Source organism: Gigantopelta aegis, chromosome 14 (assembly GCF_016097555.1).
Source record: "Gigantopelta aegis isolate Gae_Host chromosome 14, Gae_host_genome, whole genome shotgun sequence".
NCBI classification, from domain to species: domain Eukaryota; kingdom Metazoa; phylum Mollusca; class Gastropoda; order Neomphalida; family Peltospiridae; genus Gigantopelta; species Gigantopelta aegis.
The window spans coordinates 9,367,045-9,389,510 of record NC_054712.1 but is presented as its reverse complement, the minus strand read 5'-3'; the positions used below and the strand labels follow the sequence as shown (position 1 = coordinate 9,389,510).

Here is a 22,466-nt window from a genome sequence, read left to right as displayed (position 1 = left end):
ATAAGAAAACTATACAATGAAAGCACTCTAATTGGGACTTCCACAGGACCGCAGTTATCCCAAACAAACTTGATGGGATTTAGCTCAGTTGGTTGAGTGCTCGCTTGAGGTGCTTGCGTCGCAGGATCGAACCACCTCGGTGTACCCATTCAGCTGATTAGGTTTTTTCTAGTTTTAATTAATGCACCACAACTGGACAAAGGCTGTGGTGTATTCTTTCTGTCTGTGGAAAGTGCATATAAAAGATCCCTTGCTGCATTTGGGAAAATGTAGCAGGTTTCCTCTGATGACTATGAGTCAGAATTACCAAATGTTTGACTCCAATAGCATGTGATTAATTAATCTATGTGCTCCAGTTGTGTTGCTAAACAAAACAAACATCTTATCTTAAATAACAATTTTTTTTAACGACACCACTAGAGCACATTGATTTATTAATTATCGGCTATTGGATGTCAAACATTTGCTAGTTGTAACCCGCTATATTTTTCCATTGGTAGCAAGAGATCTTTTATATGCACCATCCCACAGCATATATCACAGCCTTTGAGATACCAGTTGTTGTGAAATTCCAGTGTTGTGGAGTAGTCATTTTAGAGGGATTCAGTTTTGTACTGATATTTAAAAAGTGACTGAAAAACATAGTTTTATGGGAATTGCAGTTACAGAGTGTCCTGTTTTGAGGGTTTTTATTGTATATGCAGTATATTTTGTAGTGTAGGTGTAAATGGTGAGGAGATTGTAGTTTATGGTTGTTTGGGGTGGGATTTTTTGCTTTAAAGTATTTTTGGGGAAATATTTGTATTTCTTTTGTAAACTAACTTGCCAATGATGAAAGTAATACGAGATGAAATGTAGGTATTGCTCTTCTGGTAGTGTCAATAGCAGTGATACTTCCTGTTCTTATTTAGGTACAAGTACTGAGAGAACCATTTCATTTTAAACTTTATACCTGGTTATAGCCAGTTACGATTCAAGCACACTGCCCTGGGTATACACCTCAGCCATCTATGCAGTCTGTTCAGGACAGTAGGTTAGTGGTTAGTGAGAGAGAAGTTTGAGTTTCACCTACCCATTTTGTCATTAAAACTCGCTGTGGGTGGGAGCTGGTACCAGGATGCGAACTCGGTACCTACCAGCATTACGGCTGATTAGCATTGTGCACTGATACACACATTAGTGCTATTCCATAGTTCTTTAATCCTGAGGATGGGGCCATGGTGGGGTACACTGTAGTGGTTAATTGAATTTGTCTACTTAAGGCTGACACTGAATATAATGGCTACTAAAGGTTGACCCTGAATATAATGGCAATTAAAGATTGGCTCTAAATATAATTCCTATTAGCAGTGGGGGGGATTTTTAGTCCGCCAGTTGAGCACTCTCCTGGGGTGCTTGTGTCGCAGGATCGAACCACCTAAGCAAATCCATTCAACTGATTGAGTTTTTCTCGTTCCAACCAGTGCACCACAACTGGTCAAAGGCTGTGGTATGTCCTTTCCTGTCTGTTTGAAAGTGCATATAAAAGATCCCTTGCTGCATTTGGGAAAATGTAGCAGATTTCCTCTGTTGACTTCGAGTCAGAATTACCAAATGTTTGACATCCATTAGCCAATGATTAATTAATCAAAGTGCTCTAATGGTGTCATTAAACAAAACAATCTACTTCTTCCTATAATGGTTGACGGTAAATGTAATGGTTACTAAAGGTTGATGCTAAATATTATGGTTACTAACGGTTAACACAAAATATAATTGCTACCAGTACTAAAGATTGGCACTAAATATAGTGGCTGTAAAATGTTGACAGCATAGTGGATACTAGATGTTACCACAATAACTGCACTGTACCTTCCAGAAATTAATTATGACTTCCTAGTTCGAAGTGGGCCCATTGGGCTATTTCTCGTTTCAACCAGTGCACTACGACTGGCATATCAAAGGCTGTGGTATGTACTACCCTGTCTGTGGGATGGTGCATATAAAACATCCCTTGCTGCAAATCGAAAAGAGTAGCCCATGAAGTGGCGACTGTGGGTTTCCTCTCTCAATATCTGTGTGGTCCTTGACCATATGTCTGACTCCATATAACTGTAAATAAAATGTGTCGAGTGCGTCGTTAAATAAACATTTCCTCCCTCCCTTTACTAGTTTGAAAGTAATACCTCTGTCTTCTGAACTAAATAAATGTTAGATTATTTAATTGCTAGTTTGAGCAACACATACCTGCAATTAACTTTAACACCATAGCGTGTACAACTACGCAAAGTTGATGTCGCAAGTAAATGCTGTGGTCGCATTTGTGGGGTCCAAATACAGTAAAAGCGACAATTGGGTCTGACTTTACTGGTTGTAATCCGTAATAACGGGGTGGTCTTAATACCAGGGTAGGTTTACTATAAAATAATAAGGAAATATTCCGGTCTTTAAAGTATTGGTCTTTATAGCAGGGTGGTCTTAGAACCGGGGTGGTTGGGGTTTTACTGTAGCTATTACGGGTTGACAAAAATATAATGGCTACTAAACATTTACAATAAATATGGCTACTAAAGATTGACACTAAATATAGTGGCTACAAAAGGTTGACACTAAAATATTATGTATACTACTAATGGCTATGTAGTGGCAGCTCCACAAAACTTGAAAAGGAGGTGCACCTTCCAGATTCCTCTTTTTGTTCCAAACTTGTATAGTACATTTTCAAAGCATTTCACAAATAAGAGAAAGGCATGTCAAGAGTACCTGCATATCCTCTTCCTTGAATCCACCAGTTTAAATGTTAATGTTCAGTGTGGTGGCAATGAAATATGATACTAAATACCAGAGTTTAGTACACTGTATGATATAAACAATTGATATTACATATATAATGGCCTTGTAACATGTTAATTCTACAATACTTCATGTTATGCTTCTTTTGCTTTAGACAAGATGTTGATTTACTTGTTTTATTATAAATTATAAAAAAATAATCAGATCATCATAAGCTGCATTAATAGCTACCATTATAACGATGTCTGTTTAGATGAAATGCTGTGATTGTGCTTGTAAATATTTAACATGCACATACATGTTGGTGTGTGTATACGGAGTGATGGGGAAGATACCGCTATTCACTCCAGTACCGTCCAGACCACTGGGCTGTACGGTATGCTGCATTGTGCTTGTTCATTGCTAAGCTTGTCCGAGTTTTTGCCATTTCTCTGGCCGTTATATCGGAAAGCTAAGCCTACCAAATAAAATGTGTCTAATTACGTTACTGTCTTGGGGTTGTTATCTTTTTTTTAATTTGAGAAAAGAGTGAACTAAAAAAAATTAGTTTACGAGGATTTTAGTTTTTTCATTAGTACCAAGGGATATTTTATATGCACCATCGCACAGGCAGGATAGCACATACCACGGCCTTTGATATACCAGTCGTGGTGTACTGGCTTTATTGTGATGCGAAACCTGTACCTAAAAGCCTTATGTCCGATGGCTTAATCATGACACCACCGAGGCTGGTAGTGACATATTAGCAACATAAAACTTCAGCGAGGTCGTATCAGAAACTTGATCATGACACCACCGAGGCTGGTATGACATGTTAGCAACAAAAAACTTCAGCGAGGTCGTATCAGAAACTTGATCATGACAACACCGAGGCTGGTAGTGACATATTAGCAACATAAAACTTCAGCGAGGTCGTATCACAAACTTGATCATGACACCACCGAGGCTGGTAGTGACATACTAGCAACATAAAACTTCAGCGAGGTCGTATCAGAAACTTGATCATGACACCACCGAGGCTGGTAGTGACATACTAGCAACATAAAACTTCAGCGAGGTCGTATCAGAAACTTGATCATGACACCACCGAGGCTGGTAGTGACATACTAGCAACATAAAACTTCAGCGAGGTCGTATCAGAAACTTGATCATGACACCACCGAGGCTGGTAGTGACATATTAGCAACATAAAACTTCAGCGAGGTCGTATCAGAAACTTAAACTTAAATGTGCAGACTCTAGTTTCAACTCGTAAAAATGGACACTAAGTTTATTTTACTGGTATCTACAAACCTGTAACACATTTGGATAGAGTGAAAGAAGAGTTGAAACTGGAAAAGATCCTTGAAAATTAGACTTGAATCAATAACTGCTACATCTCAGATCGACCTGCGTTTTTAAAAATATGAAAAATACATTTTGTGATATTGGGGGCGAGACGTAGCCCAGTGGTAAAGTGCTTGCTTGCTGCGCAGTCGGTTTGGGATCGATCCCAATCAGTGGGCCCATTAGGCTATTTCTCAATCCAGCCAGTGCACCACGACTGGTACATCAAAGGCCGTGGTATGTGCTATCCTGTCTGTGATGGTGCATATAAAAGATCCCTTGCTGCTAATCGAAAAGAGTAGCCAATGAAGTGGCAACAGCGGGTTTCCTCTCTCAATATCTGTGTGGTCCTTAACCATGTCTGACGCCATATAACCATAAATAAAATGTTTCAGTGCATAGCGAAATAAAACATTTCCTTCCTTCCTTTGTGATATTAGAAATGACAGGATGAAACACTTCAGTTGCACGGTAATGGATAATCTAAACAATGAAATATAAGTAATGTTGGATTTCAGTGATCATAAACTGATCAAATAGTGAAAGATATGCTGTAGTGTTTAAAAACAAGGTTCTGTCCCTTTAAGCTGTAGGATGAAATAAACTAATACTTTTGATGTTATACGCATCTTACTGACAATTTCCATCGAGTACAAAATTGCAGTAATGTGCATGCTAACTGTTGTCGTTTGCTATCCTTTTGATGTAATCACCAGCATATAACTGTTGTGTGTTCAGTTAATCACCAACAAAACAATTGCACACAATTTTTGGGAACAGTCCGTTGTAAGTCTCTTTAAATTTAGCGTCGTGAATATTAGTGCCTTGTGTGGCCTCACTAAAATTTTATTCTTGTTAACTTTTGATCACAGATGATTTCCAAACACTGACCATAATTAACATTGAACAAAACTGCAACCTTTGTAAAACCAAAAACAACTTTAGTTTGTACCATAAAGAAAAATCATAATGCCTCAAACATCTGGCTATTGATGATGTTTAGGACACGTGGAGAAACGGAGAAATAAATGGATCATATTATTAATGCGAATTGCACAAACTCACATTTTTCACATTAATATGATCGCATTAATTTCAGGTTCTTCCGTATGCAAGAATATAAAGTTTAAAAATTAAAACAAAATTTAACGACACCACTAAAGTACATTTATTAATCATCTATTGGATGGCAAACATTTGGTAATTAACTAATTTTGACATGTAGTCTTAGAGAGGAAACCCGCTACATTTTTCCATTTGTAGCAAGGGATCTTTTCTATGCACTATCCCACAGACAGGATAGCACATACCACAGATTTTGATATACCAATTGTGGTGCAGTGGCTGGAGCGAGAAATAGCGCAATGGGTCCACCAACGGGGATCGATCCTAGACCAACCATGCATCAGGCGAGTGCTTTACCACTGGGCTACGTCCCACCCTTGCAAGAATATAAGTACTCCAGTATGTTCCAGTTAAGTCTAACCCTAATGTTCAAAATGAACAATGAATCCGGACACAATATTTCCGCAATGAATGTTCAGTGCTGCCGTAATCTATTCCTCGGGCGCATCGTCACTTACACAGCAACCATGATTTCTTTTTATAAACAAAGAAAATAACATAGGTGTTTTACTTTTATTTCTTTAACAACAGCTAGAGATGCATTTGTACACATTGGTCACATGTCAACAAAAAATGTCATAAAATGTTTTTAAAAACTGGCGAGGGGGAGACAACCAGTATTGCAAAAATGAGCAAGGCATTTATTTTAAAAAGGTTTGTATAATGACACATTGATTTATTAATCACTGGCTATTGAATGTCAAACATTTGGTAATTTTGACATTGTTTTAGAGAGGAAACTTGCAGCAAATTTCCATTAGTAGCAAGGGATCTTTTGTATGCATTTCTTTTGTATGCACCATCCAAAACAGGACAGCACATACCACAGACTGATGTATTAGTTGTGGTGCACTGGCTAGAATGAGAAATTAATATACTGTAAATCAGGAAATGTTGGCGAGCATAAAATGTCAGCGAATTTGACAAGGTCATACAAAGAGGCTAATATTTCATGACTCTAAATTTAAATAGACCTACAACAAACACACTGTTCCAAAAAACTTTTGTGAGATTGTTTTGTCTGTGATTAACTAAACTCCCAACAGTGGTTACATGCTGTTGATTAAGCCAAAAGGACAGCAAAAAACAACAGTTAGTAGAAAATTACTATTTTCAACTAAATTCAAGATGTCTATACCGGATAAGCTGCATAACGTCAAGATTTGTCAAAAACATTATTTCAGTCGATCCTACAACTTTAGTTTATTCATTTTTAGTTTCTAATATGCCGACCTTGCTAAAGTTTTATTTCACTAATATGTCACTTATTTGGATTTCGCTAAATTTGAAGATCGCTAATATTTTACGATTTACAGTATATATATATATATATATAAAAGGAATTTATGAAACAAGTATGGGAATTATTTTATTCCCTAAGCGAGAGCAAGGGATGTAAAACAAGTCTCAAACAAGTTTCATAAATTTTGTATGGCATTCCAGCGAATGTTATAATTTATTTCTTATCCACAAACTATGATTCTGAACAAACATTGAATATAACTGTAATGGCTTCACAATCGGCGTTAATAACATTAAGCTATGCCAATTACAGTGACGTGGAACATTTTTAAAACGTGATTATCATAAGCTTGCAGATGCAAAGGTTACTCGTGATGCCAGTAATGTGCTACAGTTTTCAAGGTAATGTTATGACCCAGGTAATAAAGATAGTGTGGCGAAAATACAACATTTATGTAACCGTTTATTGAAGACCATATGGGTAATAAATATACATATATATATATGCGCACTTGACACTAATGGTAAAAATACTTTTGATTAAATCTGCACACATAACCGACAAAAAAATTACAAAAAAAGGACAAGCACACAACAGAACTGGCAACAAAATTTTACAGGAAATAACGTTTTACAGGAAATAACGTTTTACAGGAAATAACGTTTTCTCTACAACAAACCTAGTTCTTTGAAACTCTACAACTCATTATCGTCAGTATAGATCATAATCTCCATTGGGTTTACACTGGGAACATGATGTATCTCCATAACACTAACTCCACACAGTCACGCTTACAGTTATAAAATACATACAGCACAGTGAATAAAAAAACATCTGTCGTATTAGAACATATGTGCACAGTTCTGACACGCTGATATCAGGTCTGGAAACACAAACTTGTATCCCGATTCCAGCGTCCGCTTTGGTATGACCTTCTGTCCTTCGAGGATAACCTTGCCACGCTCTTCACCCAATAAATAATTGATAACGAACCCTGGAATGGGAAATATTGTGGGTCGCCACATCTCGCTTCCGAGAGATTTCGTGAACTCGAGATTCGTTGCTGCTTGAGGTGCAACGCCGTTGAGAATTCCCGAAATGTTGTCGTTGATGATGGCGTGGGTGAAGATTCCTCCGATGTCGGCAACATGTATCCATGGAAACCACTGGGACCCAGAACCGATTCTCCCTCCCAGTCCGAGGAAGAAAGGTAAATAAATCTGTTGTATCATTCCTCCATCGCGACCCAAGACAACGCCTGCAAAAGAGAAATATTTAACGACACATCAGCACATATTATTATTAGATGCCAAATATTTAGTAATTCTGATATAGTTTTAGTAAAAACCCACTAATTTTTTCCATTAGCAGCAAGGGATCTTTTATATGCACTTTCCCCACACAGGACAACACATACCACAGCCTTTGATATGCCAGTCGTGGGGATCTTTTATATGCACCATCCCACAGACAGGATAGCACATACCACAGCCTTTGAAATATTAATCATGGGGCACTGGTTGGGATGGGGGAAAAACCATGGGTCCACTGAGAGGGTTTGATCCTGCGACCAAATTACTTCAGGCAAGCATACCTGATCTTATGGTGACTTGTCGAACGTTGGAGGATGCCGGAAGTTTGGCAGCTTTTTCCCAGTCTACGGTTAGCCGAGACAGGAAGTCGTAGTTTCCGCCTGGGCTGTCTTCATCGTATTCCTCTGTAGTGCTCGGTTTGTAGTACGCTGGGGGAAAAAAAATGGTGGAAATTCAGGAGTGAATGCTGGATTTTTTTCAGGAAGGGAATGTAATGTTTAAAATAAAAAAAAGCACCTATAGTACTTAGGGAGGAGTGCAAAGTTAAGAAAGGCTACTGACACCAATCTAAAGTACACTAATGTGCATTATATAAGGCAATACTCCCCAAAACACCAAGGTGATGAACATGTTACATGACCCTCTTCCCCTCCCCCACTAATCACAAATAGATTCATTGCATTTATTTACTACACTGGACACTTCAGGGAACTTCAATAAAACAAATTTGGAGGGGTGCTCACCCCTAATATATCAATACTGGGGCACTGGTTGGGACAGGAAAAACCCAATGGGGGGGTTCAACAAGGTTCACTCTGTGACCCAAGCACCTCATGCGAATACTCTACCCACTAAACTAAATCCTGCCCCACTAAACAACCCCACCCTCTACCCCTCCCCCCAAAATAATAACCTGTTTGGTATATTCCACAAATAAAACACAAACATGGTTAAATAATCCCTATATATGTGATAATAATCATTGTTAGAATCATTGCAAGTAATCTTACCCACTCCCGACATGGAAACAAACACTTTGGGTGGTTTACTGCTGTTCACAATGGCTGCCGCAAGTGTCTTGGTCGTGTCAATTCTGCTTGATCGGACAATTTCTTTGAAACTCTCATTCCACCTAAAACCCCAAAAAGTGATTGCAATGTTTTTCTATAATAATTTATCTCGGTACACCTAATAACATTTCAAAATCCCACAAATTATGGGATTATATATAAAAATAAATAAAAAAATAAAATAAATTTTTGCACCTCCATAAATTTAATATTAGTTAAAAGTAATTGCCCTTGAAACCTATAGTCCCTCTGGTTGGACCAGAAGGGGACAAATAATCATCTCAGTCTTTCTGTTCGTCTGTCTGTCCGTCTGTCCCACATATAGTTTTCCAGATGTTTTTTCACAATGCATCAAGATATTGAGCTGAACCTTTATCAAGACTTGAAGTTCTATTACAGATCACGTTTAGCTTGCATGGTAATTTACCCATTTTTGACAGAGTTATGGCCCTTGAACATAGGAGATATGGAAATTTGTTTTCCAAACTTTTTTCCTTTTTTTTTCTGCAATGCCTGAAGATATTGTGATGAAATTTTGTACTGCTACAAATCAAGTTTGACTTTCATGGTGATTTACTAATTTTTTTACAGAGTTATGGTCCTTGAACTAGGAGATATGAAATTATTTTGGGCCTGGTAGAGGTCATAGATATCATATTGTTTTAGCACTACTCCCTGAATGCTTGTTGTAATCTCTTCTACATTAGTTAATCAGTGATAACAATATAATGTTAACTAACACACACGGAAGGGCGGGTCGTAGCCCAGTGCAAAGCTCTCGCTTGATGTGTGGTCGGTCTAGGATCGATCCCTGTCTGTGGACCCATTGGCTTATTTCTTGTTCCAGCCAGTGTACCATGATTGGTATATTAAAGGCTGTGGTATGTGCTATCCTTTTTGTGAAATGGTGCATATAAAAGATCCCTTGCTTCTACTTGAAAAAGCTAGCGGGTTTCCTTTCTAAGACTATATGTCAAATTACCAAATGTCTGACATCCAATAGCCGATGATTAATAAGTCGATGTGCTCTAGTGGTGTCGTTAAACAAAACAAACATTTTACTAACACACACGTTGTCTGTGAGACAGGCTGTCGAATTTAAAATTTAGTGTGAAACCCTTTTTCAGTTCTGTTCCTTGTGATCTTGGGAACCCATCGGAAACTGTCTTTAAACAATAATTATTTGTATATATTATTTTCGTTGAATAATCATACTCGATATAAAAATCCCGGGAAACCAAATTTCAAAAACGATCATTTCCATGAAATCTGAGGGCCTGTGAGAGAAGAAACCTGCTGCTGCCACTTCCACAACATGTAGGTGACTGATCTGCAAACAATTTTTATATGTGTGTATTTTCCAATAAAGGACAGCACATACCACCAGGGCTTCTAGAAAATGTTTTTAATTCACTAGTCATGGGATCAGTGATTTCAAAAATGTACTAGCCATGATTAAAAATTCACTAGCCCTACTTTACTTTAAGTTAATACAATTGAACTAAATAATAGTAATAATCGGATATATCACCTAAAGAGAGAAATGAAGATTAAAACACTAACATTGGGGGGTTGAGGTGGGGGCAGGATATTCATATTTACAAAATAGACTTAACTGCAACATTTGACTATTTTTTTCACTAGCTGTCGGGCAAGGCAATATTAGTTATTTACTAGCCCAACATTGAATATCACTAGCCATGGGAGTGGGGCTACCATAATTTAGAAGCACTGTACCACAGACTTTGATATACCCGTGGTGGAGCATTGGTTGGAATGGGAAAAACCTGAATCTACTACAGAGGTTTGATCCCTTGTTCTGTCACAGGTCAGGTAGATTTTACCACTTCCTTTTTTATTTTCAGTCATCAAAATGTTACAAACACCATCTGTCTATATAGCAGGACCCCCTGGTTTATATAGAGAATACCATGAGTGGTCGTTACATACCATTTACAGTATCTTGCAATGAGTTCTTTTAAAATGTATCAAGCAAGTTGGAACAGGGTAAAACACCTGAGTCCACTGAGGGGGATCAATCCTGTAACCTATTGTACGTCAAGTGAGCGCTCTACCATTGAGCTACATTCTGCCCCTCTCACAGTGTAAAACAATAAAGGCATATGAACAAGAACACTAAAAGGATATTTACAAACCTGACATTGCACCATTAAATGCTAGTGTTACCTTTTCCTTGGATTGAGAATATTTTCTCCTGCCAAGCTGACAACAGCTGTACAGTCATCTGGCAGACCATTCTGCTTCAAGTCCGTCTGTGGATGACACAGATAAGAGCAATAATACATTGGCTAGCATCATCCTCATGATTTTTAAAAACATATTCATCATGTTGAATATGATCACAGCATGCTACCAAAATCTGGTATTGCCTTCAAATCTAAACTTTTCTCACTTGAAATACAATACATATTCAATTTGTTTTCCAATATATATATATATATATACTCTTCAAAAATAGAAGGGGAACTCTAATAAGAATTTACAATTGCCAAAATTGTAAGGTATATTAGCTGTGGGGAATGGTTATATGATAATAGTGAATTAATTGGGCAAACATTACAACCGGTAGTTCAGTATTACAGTAGGTTTTATGACCACCAAAGATCTTGAAGGATGATTGGGGTCAGAAGTGAAATTTAAAAGTTGACATTTTTTTATCAGTAAATCGCAAATTCAAACAATAAAAATGACTAAAAACAAAACAATAACAACTGTATGATTAACAGAATGAAAAAGATTGACAGAAATAATGTTCCACAGTGATTAATCGACCTTCCTGGAAATTGTCAAAATCGAGAATGACACCCCACGCATGTGTACAGGGCAACTGCGTGATGCATGTGCAAACTATGGAATGTGTTTCGGTGTGTTGATAAACAGACCTGAACGTTCATTACTAGGATATCTGTGGTTGATATTAACATTAATGTTTCAGGTTCCCCTACTTTTTTTGAAGAGTATATATGAGCTGTCACACGCGAAAACCTACAACTTAGCATGACGTCAGAAACCGAGTAAAGGTGGCTCAAACTTTGACGTCACATGTAAACGCAGAAGTAAACTTTAACATGCTGTTTGCGTTGTTTGTTTTGAAGAATTTAGAAGATGACATCTTCTTTACACGAAGATTAGTTTGAAGTAAACATATATCTGTATGTACAATAGTGTTTGGTTACCATTTTGTATTTTGTACCTGAGAACATCGGTCGAGATTGTTAGCGATACCATCAGTACTTTGATATACATTTACAAGCATAGGGAGAAGTCCTATATATCGATATGGTATGCAAGTATCACACGTTTTTATAATGTAGGCCTATATGATTATACATAGCATAAAGTTAAACAACTTTTCCAGAAGTTAAATACAATATTCATAAGTTAGATCAAACATCAAATTAGGATCGTATCGGGTTGCATGGGTCTACCACTCGGTTAGGCCTACCTGTTCTGTGGACTACAATCAACACCACTATTTCTAATCCTATTTCTATTTATAATCTAAATACTGAAAACTAAATCATTTCCTACAAAAAAACAAAACATACATATATATATATATATATATATATATATATCTGTAACAATACTACATTTTTAGTTATTTATTTTACCATCGTTTGGAAACAAATTTACTGTCATCTGCACACACAATATCTGTTCACTTTACTCACTTCACATCATTTGTATAGAAGGAGTTGGTTTTCTTTCCTTACAGATGTATATTTTAATTTTACAAGAGCCTGAAGTAGGCCTACTGTTTGAGGCACATTTTGGAATTCAAAATAGAAGACCAAGACTAAGAATAGTGGAAACGGAAGAAACAGTATCTATATTAGATGACGAGCGGGACATAGTCCAGTGGTAAAGCGCCCGCCTGATGTGCAGTAGGTCTGGGATCGATCCCCGCCGGTGGAGCCATTGGACTATTTCTCATCCCATCCAGTTTACGACGACTGGCATATCAAAGGCCGTGGTGTGTGCTATCCTGTCTGTGGGATGGTGCATATAAAACATCCATTGCTACTAATAGAAAATGTAGCGGGTTTCCTCTGTAAGACTACAGGTCAATATTACCAAATGTTTGACATCCAATAGCCGGTGATTAATAAATCAATGTTCTCTAACTTTAACTGTATTGGATGAATATGATAAATACAGTCCAGTATATGTTGACAATAATACTGAACATAGAATCAAACACTTATCTGATGATAACACCAGTGAGCAGAATGACACTGAACCTGATCCAATTAGCACAAGTTACAGAAAGAGTGCAGTGGATTGTCTTTGTCTGAAAATCAAATTTATGACCATATTTTGAAGTTGAGGGAAATGGAAAAAGAGTAAAAGGAAATGTAGGCCTACATAATATTCTCACTGGGTAAAAATTAAAGGAGGGCGGAAGCCCCTCTCCACCCCCCCCCCCCTAAAAAAGAAACCAGAAGAGAAAAAGGAAAAAAAAGGGGTGGGAAACATGGTTACCGTATAGGCTAGCTCGCGTACATGGGCTATGTGTAGGCCCATCGTTGGGTATTGGTCGACTTTGCAAAAAGACATACCCCTTGTTTTAATATTATTTTAATAAAGATTTCAAGAGATCTCAAAAATATAAAGGTGATCCCCTAAATTGGGATATCATGTCTGTGTTCTTTTTATTTCTTCATCGAATGAATCGATCGCATTGATATCGCCCGGTGATAAAAAGTAGTTTCGCTTTTGTAAAGGCGGTGTATATATAATTTGGCGTCCATGAAAAATACTTTTAATGATGAACACTACCACTAGTTAATAAACAAATGACTAATTAAAAATCATCAGTTACGACCAACTACATCTGCAATTGAGAACAAAATATCAGACGAAAGTTAGTGAACACAAAAAGTGATCAACCAAGGCTGTTAAAATAGTGTTAAATTACGTTACAGTAACTATCATAAGCTACTGAAGTTTTTCCACACCGCGGCTTGTTTTCTTTGATGTCGAATGTGCCGACTGATCGATTTTTTTTGTCAGTGTGAAAAAAAGTGTCCAATATGAAATAGCGGAGCTGGGTTCTGTAAAATATAGTAGGATGTGGGAAAATAAAGAGGCATGGAGAAAAATAAAGGGGCGGCAAAACACGAAAGTGGGCAGCAAAATGCAATAGCGGGCCGACCGCCTCGCTTAAATGGAGCAGCGCGCGAGAACACTTGTCACAACAAAAACAAAACTAATTATAAAACCATTCGACCCTTTGTCCGCCCCAAGTACCAGTTTACAACATGCCCACTACCAACCGAAGAATGAAACGATATCGTTCGACAGTACGACACCAATAAAATATGAAATTACTCCATAGTGGATACAGGAATTTGAATAAAGTGGGGTGGGATGCAATATGTAACAGAAAATTAACAAACATTGGTGCGAAATATTGTAGTTCGCTAAATTTCATATCTCTCACTAATTAGTATTAGCCTACATTCATGTATGGGATCTGTAGATTAATAAAAAAAGAAAAAAAAAGGGAATATATCGCTTAAAAAAAAAAAAAATCGGAATATATAACTTAAAATACTGGGTAAAAATAAAATGAACCAAGTACTGATTCCAAATCAATTGATTTCATTGAAATTGGGCAGGAAGTAACCTAGAATAAGGTAATGACGTTGAAATTTCATTTTGATGCCGTCTACTTTGATTTTAAAAATGTGACGTCATTAATGCTGTATTTTTACAAGATATAATTAAGATAGAGACCAAATACCTCAGATTTAGTTTTGTAAGGTTATTACCTGATATATACCAAAAAATAAGACAAACTTTTTTTTTTTGCTAAGTTGTAGGTTTTCCCCATGTGACGGCTCATATAATAATCATGGAACGAAATTTCGGTTCCGTGATTTGACCAACACAGTACTGGAAACGATCTACCAATTCAAAAATGTCATAGGAGAAGGCTCCAACCTCCTCCATGGATTACCAATCATTTTAAAGTCTGAACCACATTGTTAACAACTACGATAAATTACCAATAAAATTTACCCACATATTTGTCCAGACAGAAATCATGAAAAAAACCAATTACAATTATACAAATTCCATATACTCGATGATAAACGTCACCTTTGATAACACTTTGATAAAATCTCCTAGGACAAAAAGCCTGCAATTTTTTGCCGTCTGCCATTTACTTTTTTATGGAATACTCTTCAAGAGGAGTAATTAATATGACGTCATCACGTTTGCTTTTATAACGTAACACATGTTATGACGTTGTTAGATTATGTCATATCCTTTCAGCCCTCTTAAAGAGTATTCCATAAAAAGGCAAAATGGCAAAAGCACAAAATGACATGTTTTTTGCCCAATGCGATCTCAGCGAAGTTGATATATGTGACATAGTTATCATTTAGTACGTGGAATCTGTGTTATTGTAATTGTTTTTTCAAGATTTGTCTGGACAAAATGTGGGGTAAATGTAATGGTAAATAAAGGTAGGAGAGTAATTTATCATAGTTGTTAACAACATGGTTCGGACTTCAGATGCCCTAATCACTTGTTACCCTGGATTGGTTTCAGAAATATTTGAGAATACTGATACTATCATACATATAATATTACGTTTAATTTTCAGTTTTATAACCTTACACTGGAATAATTAAATTCCTGTTAAATTCATTACAATTTATTTATTTATTTATTTCAACTCATTTTCATGCTTATATCCAATTAAGGTTCAAGCACGCTGTCCTTAGCACACACACCTCAGCTATCTGGGCTGTCTGTCCAGAACACTTGGTTAGTTGTTAGTTATTAGTGAGAGAGAAGAGGGCGTAGTGGCCTTACACCTACCCATTGAGCCCTTAAGAACTCGCTCTGGGTTGAAGTCGGTACCGGGTTGCGAACCCTGTACCTATCAGCCTGTAGTCCGATGGCTTAACCACTGCGCCACCGAGGCTGGTCCTTACAATTTAACATCATCTTATTGGTCCAGCCGTAGCAATGCGAGTTTGTTCATTACTCGATGAACATAAAAATAACATTGTCAACAGGGCCGTACCCTCGAGGGGGGGGGGGGGGGGGGGGGGGGGAAGCAGTTGCCCCACTGAGAATCTCACCTTCTTTGTTTTTTACTCAAGAAAATAGCATACTCATCTCAGGGTATAATTTGTATAGTGTTTTATTTGTTTATAAAAGATAGTGCCCCATCCCCCCACCCCACCCCACCCAAATTTTGATCAGGGTATGGCCCTGGTCAAGAAACGTCATATCTTGTGACGTCACTTTATATTGGTACTTTGACTTATTCAGCGTTATTGTTTAAGAACCAAAAAATAATTCTAAATAAAATTTTAAATTTTAGTGTTATTATTAGAAAGCAGGTTTTAAATTTAATTAAAATGATTGTCTGTTATTTATTTTACGCCGATTCACAGTTTGTGGATTATTTCTTTTGTTCATACCCCGATGCAGGCGTTTGGATTTCATGGAGACAATCGTTTCCAGTACTGTGCCAGTCAAATCACAGAACAGAAATTTCGTTTCCCATGAATATTATATCGAGTAGGACTATTCAACAAAAATAATATATATACAGAGAAACCTCTCAAAACCGGACCCTCTATAAACTGGAATCCCCTCAATACCGGACGTTTTTCCTGGTCCCTTTTGAAATATATGTTCAAAAGAAAACCTCTCTAAACTGGATACCTCTGAAAACCAGACTTTTTACGTGGTCCCGAGGGTGTGTGGTTCAGAGAAGTGTCACTGTATTATAAAACAGTTTCCGGTGGGTTCCCAAGATCACAAGGCACCCAACCAAAAAAGTCTTTCCTATCAAATTTGAAATAGTATGGCTTGTGATGAACATAAATGAAATAACATACAATGCTTAAACGATCTAAACTGACGATCAAAAGAAAATATACCAATTATTTTTTCAAAGTATTAAAAACAACACAAAACACAAGTTGATGCAAATGTTATATTTTGAAAGTATAACACTTTGGCGATAAATAAACACGAGTATACTCAATAAAACCCATAAAATGATAATATCACAGTGCACAACAGCACGAGGGGTGAAATGTGCGATTTCATAAAGGACCACTCATAACGAAGGTGAATAAATTTGACCACAAAGAACATGTTTCAATAGTGTGTATGTCCACCATGTGCAAGTATGCAAGCATTGACCCGACGTCGGACAGAGTTTGTTAAGCACCTAATGACGACATCAGGTATTGCCCTCCACTCCTGCCTCAGTGCCTGTACCAACTGATCACTGTTCATTGGAGGGTTAGGACGTTTAATTCGCTGGCAAAGAAGATCCCACAAATGTTCTATCGGTGACAGGTCAGGTGAACGGGCTGGCCATGGCAAAACATTGACGTTGTTTGCGGCGAAGAACTGTTGCACCATATGAGCTGTGTGAGGTCTAGCATTGTCCTGTTGGAACAAGAGTCTAGGATGGTGTCGCAAGAACGGTAACAGGACGGGATGTAAAATCTGGTTGATGTAACGGTGTGCGTTAAGATTTCCGTCAATGACAATAAGGTCTGTCTGCTGTTGGCCACAGATACCTCTCCCAAACCATCACAGATCCACCACCAAACGGTTCAGTCTCCTGAACATAGCACGGAGCTGTTCTCTCTCCTTCACATCGGTATATCCGAGTCCTGCCATCAGCTCTGAATAACTGGAACCTGCTCTTATCAGAAAAGAGTACACGTTGCCAGTTCCGATGTTGCCAACGTTGAAACTGACGTGACCAACGTAAACGTTGAAGTCGATGTTGCCTCGTCAATGTCATCCCTCTGAATGGTCGATAGGCCCTGATACCATGCTGTCGTAGTCGACGACGTACAGTGTGACGACTGATGACTTGTCCAAGGCCAGTTGCTGCAGATGACGTCACAGTGAGGAATCTGTTACGTAAGTCTAAGATGCGGAGATGGCGGTCCTCGTTGGCTGTTGTGACATAGGGTCTTCCACTTCGTGGTCTGTCTGCAGTCCTGCCAGTCACCCTGTGATCGTCAATTTTGTGCAATTTAGGATTCTTGCCACATGGGCATAACTCGCACCCACCTCCACCATACCAATAGCTCTCTCTCTTTCTTCAGCAGTTAGCCTTGCCATATTCTCTGGTGTTTTACTGTTGACTGAGGCATGTTCTAAGCAATGGCACCCTTTTTTATACCCTTATGTGCATGAGTATCATGTTTCTCCTGCAGTATAAATTTGATGAATAAACTCATTTTGCACGTGCGGCATCATTCAAACGCAGCAATGTGCGACTATTCGTCTTTGATTGCATTATAACGAACAATACAGGAACCTATCTAACCTTCCATGAACGTGTATTGTGTTTATTTATAATAAAAATAATTGGTATACTTTCTTTTGATTGTCAGTTTATATATAATTATGGTATCTTAACATGTACCATTTTGCTGTACTAAATAACTGTTACCCATGTTATTTTATTTGGTCCAGACTCCCTCGACACTACCGTGACCTTGAAACCATTTTCTAACAGCAGCAGGCCGAGATGTCGACCAATGAAGCCAGACCCTCCACCTGAAAAAAAGAAAGGAATGTTTACCAACACCCCAGCACATTGATTAATCAGTAACAAGTAACACTGAGAAAAGCAATGTTCACTTAATGACACTTCAGCACATTGATTAATCAGTAACAAGTAACACTGAGAAAAGCAATGTTTACTTAATGACACTTCAGCACATTGTTTAATCAGTAAAAAGTAACACTGAGAAAAGCAATGTTTACTTAATGACACTTCAGCACATTGTTTAATCGGTAACACTGAGAAAAGCAATGTTTACTTAATGACACTTCAGCACATTGATTAATCAGTAACAAGTAACACTGAGAAAAGCAATGTTTACTTAATGACACTTCAGCACATTGATTAATCGGTAAAAAGTAACACTGAGAAAAGAAATGTTTACTTAACGACACTTCAGCACATTGTTTAATCAGTAAAAAGTAACACTGAGAAAAGCAATGTTTACTTAATGACACTTCAGCACATTGTTTAATCGGTAACACTGAGAAAAGCAATGTTTACTTAATGACACTTCAGCACATTGATTAATCAGTAACAAGTAACACTGAGAAAAGCAATGTTTACTTAATGACACTTCAGCACATTGATTAATCGGTAAAAAGTAACACTGAGAAAAGAAATGTTTACTTAACGACACTTCAGCACATTGTTTAATCAGTAAAAAGTAACACTGAGAAAAGCAATGTTTACTTAATGACACTTCAGCACATTGTTTAATCGGTAACACTGAGAAAAGCAATGTTTACTTAATGACACTTCAGCACATTGTTTAATCAGTAAAAAGTAACACAGAGAAAAGCAATGTTTACTTAATGACACTTCAGCACATTTTTTAATCAGTAAAAAGTAACACAGAGAAAAGCAATGTTTACTTAATGACACTTCAGCACATTGTTTAATCGGTAAAAAGTAACATTGAGAAAAGCAATGTTTACTTAATGACACTTCAGCACATTGTTTAATCGGTAACACTGAGAAAAGCAATGTTTACTTAATGACACTTCAGCACATTGTTTAATCAGTAAAAAGTAACACTGAGAAAAGCAATGTTTACTTAATGACACTTCAGCACATTGTTTAATCGGTAACACTGAGAAAAGCAATGTTTACTTTGACACTTCAGCACATTTTTTAAAGCAATGCTTACTTAATGACACTTCAGCACATTGTTTAATCAGTAAAAAGTAACACTGAGAAAAGCAATGTTTACTTAATGACACTTCAGCACATTGTTTAATCAGTAAAAAGTAACACTGAGAAAAGCAATGTTTACTTAATGACACTTCAGCACATTGTTTAATCAGTAAAAAGTAACACTGAGAAAAGCAATGTTTACTTAATGACACTTCAGCACATTGTTTAATCAGTAAAAAGTAACACTGAGAAAAGCAATGTTTACTTAATGACACTTCAGCACATTGTTTAATCAGTAAAAAGTAACACTGAGAAAAGCAATGTTTACTTAATGACACTTCAGCACATTGTTTAATCAGTAAAAAGTAACACTGAGAAAAGCAATGTTTACTTAATGACACTTCAGCACATTGTTTAATCAATGGCTACATTACAAAAGGAAGGAATTTTGTTCAACGACACTAGGGCCTACACGGGTCCAAAATATTGTACTCGAGTACTCGAGGGTCAAACTCGACCTGGACCCGAGTACCCGACACTTACTAGATGGTAATGAAACTAAGGAATAAAGTGAAATAGTATTATGTATCTTAATTCTAGCGCCGAACATAGATGCCAAATCATGCCATTGTATTGCATTGCAGACATTCTCATAGCCCTGCATAACGTAACCGGCTGCAAGCATATGGCAAAATGATGTATACAAATATAATTAAATAAGAATGATCTTTCTTGCACGGTTCTTGAACCGTAATTTGATATAGGTACATTAATAATTATATGTTATCCTATCCTATTTCTTTCACGTGTACTCGAGTACTGTGAACGGACTCGAGTCTTGCTAGACTCAAACCGTGCCCGAGTACTCGTGGAGACCCTAAACGACACCCCAGCACAGTAATCACTCGATATTAAAACAGAAAGGAATGTTTGTGTAATGACACCCCAGCATATTGTTTAATCAGCAGCTATATTAAAATAAAAAGAAACAAACAAAATTAACACCCCAGCACACTATTTAATTAGTGAAATAGTTTCTAAAATGTGATGCCTCAGACCTTTAAGTTTGATTACTTTGAAGTTCAGTCATAACATTAAACAGGTACAAATGCTACAAGAAGAAACCTGTCACCCTTAACAGAAAGTCAGATGGTTTAATCTGATGGGTGTGAAACTGCAAGCATGAAAGGTAAACAACAGAGAGGGATCCAAGGTATGCTCAGTGTTAGTTGTCTCATGGTTAATTAACCTGAGACGGAGTACTTTGTCAATCGAGAGCTAGACAGAGTTCTGGACGGTTATATTCACTATCTACCATCATCATCATAGATAACTATACAGGGGCCTAATGTAAACACAGGATTTTTGCCTACCACCGAGTAAGTTCAGTAGACAAAGACTTCCACTCTAATACATTAATAACCCTACCGTTCATGTTAAATATCTTTCATAGCATGACTCGAGTACGTGTGCAAGGAAGAGCACTCTCATTTAATTAGCCTATATTTTTTTAACGTAATTTTGATTGCTGCCAGTTACATTATAGGGCTATGAGACATGAAGGGAAAACAAAAGTCGAATGTGTGGAATGCAATACAATGGCACGATTTGGCATCCATGTTCAATGCTGGAATTAAGATGCATATTGCTATTTTAATTTATTCCTTAGTTTGATTATCCTCTATGTAAGTGTTGATTTTGCATATAACAGATATTTCACGTTAATAACTAATACACACACTACAGGAAGAAACCCATCAGCACTTATGTATTTAACCAACATATTTTTAAAAGGGGTGCTGTCGGATTTATTCATGTAGTGTGTGCCCCACCCATCACACTTTTTTCTCCAACCACATTACATATTTTCCTGTTGCCTCATAACATTACTAATCCTGAAGTCAGTTCTAACCTTATTCCTGAATCTAAACCTATTCCTGATATATATTGCATAGAACTGGGGATAATACAGAACTCCTCTCCATAGGAATAAATAATCCGCGCCATGGAAAATATTTGGTCCATGGTTACAGCCCAGTTCGGCTTCTTGATTTGGTCACGTCTTTATGTAAATATAAAATAAAATGATCATCTTCATTCACAATTAGATGCTCAAGTGCAAAATGTTTGCGAAATAAGCTAGTGTACACTGAGTTACCTATTAAAACACTCATTGTTCTTAAATTAAGCAACAAACTTGAGACACAATACTAAATCATATTCGAGAGTCAGACAATTATCCACTTGGTTGTTTATCGATTGCTTTAGTATTTACACAACCTCGACATGGAGAAAGGGAAAAAGGTTTAACGACACCACTAGAGCACATTGATTTATTAACCATCGGCTATTGAATTTCAAACATTTGGTAATTTTGACATTTAGTCTCAAAGAGAAAACCCGCTAAATGTTTTAATTAGTAGAAATTAAAGGTTCTTGTATATTATTGCATGAGTGGGAGTGTCGTAGTACTCGTACGGAATTTATGAAATGAGTTTGGAAATATGCTCTTTTGTTTTTTTTACACACATGTGACGCGGAATGATGTCAGTATCATAGCCGCGACCGTCGCAAGCTTGCAGCTGCTATAGCAACTATTGTTACGTCAGAGGTGCAACAGTTTTAATATATTATTATAGATATAGCCCATGCCATAAAGATAGAGTGGGAAAATACGATATATATGTGACAGTTTATTGTAGACCATGTGGGTAACACGCACACATACATACAATATGTATATATTAATTTTGTTTATTTATAAGTGGAAATAAAAGAATTATGTTAAATCATAAAAATAATTATCTTGAATCATGCATATAAATTTTATTATTATACATACAAATTATATATTTTGTAGCCTACATCATAATTATTATAATATTAAT

At 37.0% G+C, this 22,466-nt stretch overlaps 1 protein-coding gene across 1 annotated transcript; it reads right to left on the bottom strand.

The window, feature by feature from the left end:
- Positions 1–6,910: 6,910 nt before the first annotated feature.
- Positions 6,911–21,855, bottom strand: LOC121388651 (epimerase family protein SDR39U1-like). Its single transcript, XM_041520089.1, has 6 exons — positions 21,737–21,855; positions 18,328–18,434; positions 11,037–11,122; positions 8,790–8,911; positions 8,061–8,207; positions 6,911–7,724 (listed from the first exon to the last, which is right to left on the bottom strand). The coding sequence occupies exons 1-6, from the start codon at positions 21,750–21,752 to the stop codon at positions 7,309–7,311; spliced, it is 894 nt and encodes a 297-aa protein (XP_041376023.1). The 5' UTR covers positions 21,753–21,855; the 3' UTR covers positions 6,911–7,308.
- Positions 21,856–22,466: the final 611 nt, after the last annotated feature.